General features: G+C 45.8%; 1 protein-coding gene across 1 annotated transcript; it reads right to left on the bottom strand.

The window, feature by feature from the left end:
- Positions 1–814: 814 nt before the first annotated feature.
- LOC308287136 (potassium voltage-gated channel subfamily A member 10-like) lies at positions 815–2521 on the bottom strand (the record flags this gene model as incomplete). The annotated part of the gene is made up of 1 exon (XM_080728256.1): positions 815–2521. One exon carries the CDS (start codon positions 2519–2521, stop codon positions 815–817), a length of 1707 nt encoding a protein of 568 aa, XP_080584382.1.
- Positions 2522–2825: the final 304 nt, after the last annotated feature.

Here is a 2825-nt window from a genome sequence, read left to right as displayed (position 1 = left end):
TATTTAACTTTTACATTATCTTATCTCTTTAATAACTATTTGTAATTATACATGTCTTTTTATGAGTTTCTTTTGCATTCTTTGTCATAATGTTTAAAAAAAACACTTTGTGTAAAGCCCTTTGAATTGCCTTGTTGTTTAATTGTGCAATACAAATAAACATGCCTTGCCTAATGGACCTTCACACTTATCTCTCTCTCTAGGTCGTCCTTAGACCTCGACCCTCCAGTGCAACAGTACAGTACTTCCCATCCCTTATTTATCACTCTTTAGTATGTCCTGGGACACCCTCGTAATCAATGCCTGTGTGTTAATTTCCACAGCAAAGGTTTGCTGGCAGGGAGCTCCCTGCACCACCTGCAGTGTCTGTGGCAGTGCCTCTTTCTCCTGGATTCTATCTTCTCATTCACCCTTTGGTTTAGCCTTTAGTACTGCATGCACCATTCTGGTGTAGCACCCATCCAGGCAGGGACTATGTGTCTGTTTCACACTTGTCACTAAATGAAGGATCATCTACTTTAGCCACATTTGACTAAATCCCAATACAAGGAGGCTTGCTTTACAGTAACTGACATTAATGCTATTTTCTGAGTTGTGTTAATTGCACTTTGACACATCCACATGCAAATCTTTCTGATGGACAACTTGGTCTTGTTGTCTCATTAAATACTTGCTTACTAATACTGCAATTATATGCACAATGTTTGTAGTACAAAATAATGAGAGATTAACTGATATGGCTCAGTGAACCTTGTATATGATTGACTTGTCAATATTTGTCATGCCCTTGATATAAACGTCTCTATCGATTAAATCAAGGCAAGCTTTTTTTCTCATTCTCATTCTGCCAGGTGCCATTACTTTTGTTTAGAGAGGGTGTGCTTCCATACTTTAGATTTAGAGCTGCCGTTGTCTTCTGGGCCGCCTCTGCTGCTGCATCCAGTATCTGCTTCTCCTCCTGCTCCGTCTCCCGGTGGTAGAAATAGTTAAAGTTTGAAACGATAACGGGGACGGGCAGAGCAATGGTCAGGACGCCAGCGATGGCACAGAGAGTGCCTACCATTTTGCCCCCAATGGTGATGGGGCACATGTCGCCGTATCCCACGGTGGTCATTGTCACCACGGCCCACCAGAAACCGTCAGGGATGCTGACAAACTGGGTCTGGGGCTCGTCCACCTCTGCAAAGTAGATGGCACTGGAGAACAGGATGACTCCTATGAAAAGGAAGAAGATGAGCAGCCCGAGCTCCCTCATGCTGGCATGCAGGGTTTGTCCCAAGATCTGAAGCCCCTTTGAGTGTCGGGAGAGCTTGAAAATTCTGAACACTCGTACTAGACGTATGATTCGCAAAATCGCCAGCGACATATTCTGACTAGAGTTCAGGTCGTCGTCGGGGGTGGTAGCCAGCTCCGTTCCCAGGGTTACAAAATACGGAATTATGGAGACAATGTCAATGCAATTCATGATGTTTTGGAAGAATTCACCCTTGCTGGGGCAGACTATGAAACGGACGCCGAGCTCAAAACAGAACCAAATGATGCAAATTGTTTCCACAATGAAAAATGGGTCTGTGAAATATGCCACCAGGTCTTTGGCAGCTGGCTGAGGAGAAATGCCTTGCGTTCCATTGATGACTCGAGTTACACTTTGGACAAAGTCATTGTCCTCCCTGAACTCTGGTAGAGTTTCCAGGCAAAAGATGAAGATGGAAATAACAATGACGAACACAGAAACCAACGCCACTGACTTGGCTGCACTGGAGCTTTCTGGGTATTCAAACAAGAGCCAGAATTGCCGATGGAGATCATTAGTGGGTAAGAGGACCTCTGGCTCTTTGATAAACCCCTCATCCTCACGGAACTGCTCCATCGCGTCATGTCCTAACTCATAGAAAACCATTTCATTAGCAAATACATCTAATGGTACATTGGCTGGCCTGCGGAGTTTCCCTCCGGACTGATAATAGTACAGAATACCATCAAAAGCGGGACGGTTTCGGTCAAAAAAGTACTCGTTCTTCATGTGGTCAAAGTAAGTTATCCTTTTCATGGGGTCTCCGAGCAGCGTATATGGAAACTGATTAAGAGTGCTCTGCAGAGTTTCAAAATATAGGCCCGAAATATTGATGACGACTTTCTCATCTCTCTCGTCCATTCTTGGCTTTTCAAACACATCATCATTGTCGCAACAGTCCTTCGCCATCTTGCTGAAGACGCTGTCAGTGGGCGACGGCTCGCCGACGATGAAGAGTTTCAGGTTGGAGATCAAACTGCTGCTGCTGGACTTCCCTTTCGGTGTCACGGTTGGGGGAGAGGAGGGTGATAACCCCTCCTGGTCCGACGGCCGTCCGCGTGAGCCCCTGAGTGGTGATTGGAGTGGTGACGTCAGTCGGTTGGCCACCACCAGATTCTGGTCAGGGGTCTCAGAGGTGGGGGAGGTTGGGTACCCGGAGTCGTTGGGGTCGCCTATGTTGACGCCGGTATCATCCATGTTTTCAAAATTAAAAAGCGGCACGTCCATCACCTGCCCTGGTGCTGTCGGTCAGGCTGGCTCAGGCGTAGGAGACAGGGGGCACGGCAAACAGTGCCACGTTGAAGATCCCCTGAGGGCCTCCTTACTCCTGGCTATCATTCAGACAATTGTTCTGAATCTAATGGGAGATTTCAGGTGGATTTTCTTTCATCTGAAAAAAAAGGGAGAATCGTTTGTTAGTATATTTCACAAAATGGTGCAATATCATTTTCTTCTGTGTATAACAATTGTGTAATTTCCTCAGCAGATATGTCATCTGCTACTGTGTTTCTTCTTCTTCTTCTTCTTCTTC

Source organism: Nannobrachium achirus (assembly GCF_963921795.1).
Source record: "Nannobrachium achirus genome assembly, chromosome: 6".
Classification (NCBI taxonomy): domain Eukaryota; kingdom Metazoa; phylum Chordata; class Actinopteri; order Myctophiformes; family Myctophidae; genus Nannobrachium; species Nannobrachium achirus.
The sequence above is the reverse complement of the archived record's forward strand: the minus strand, read 5'-3'. Positions and strand labels throughout refer to the sequence as shown.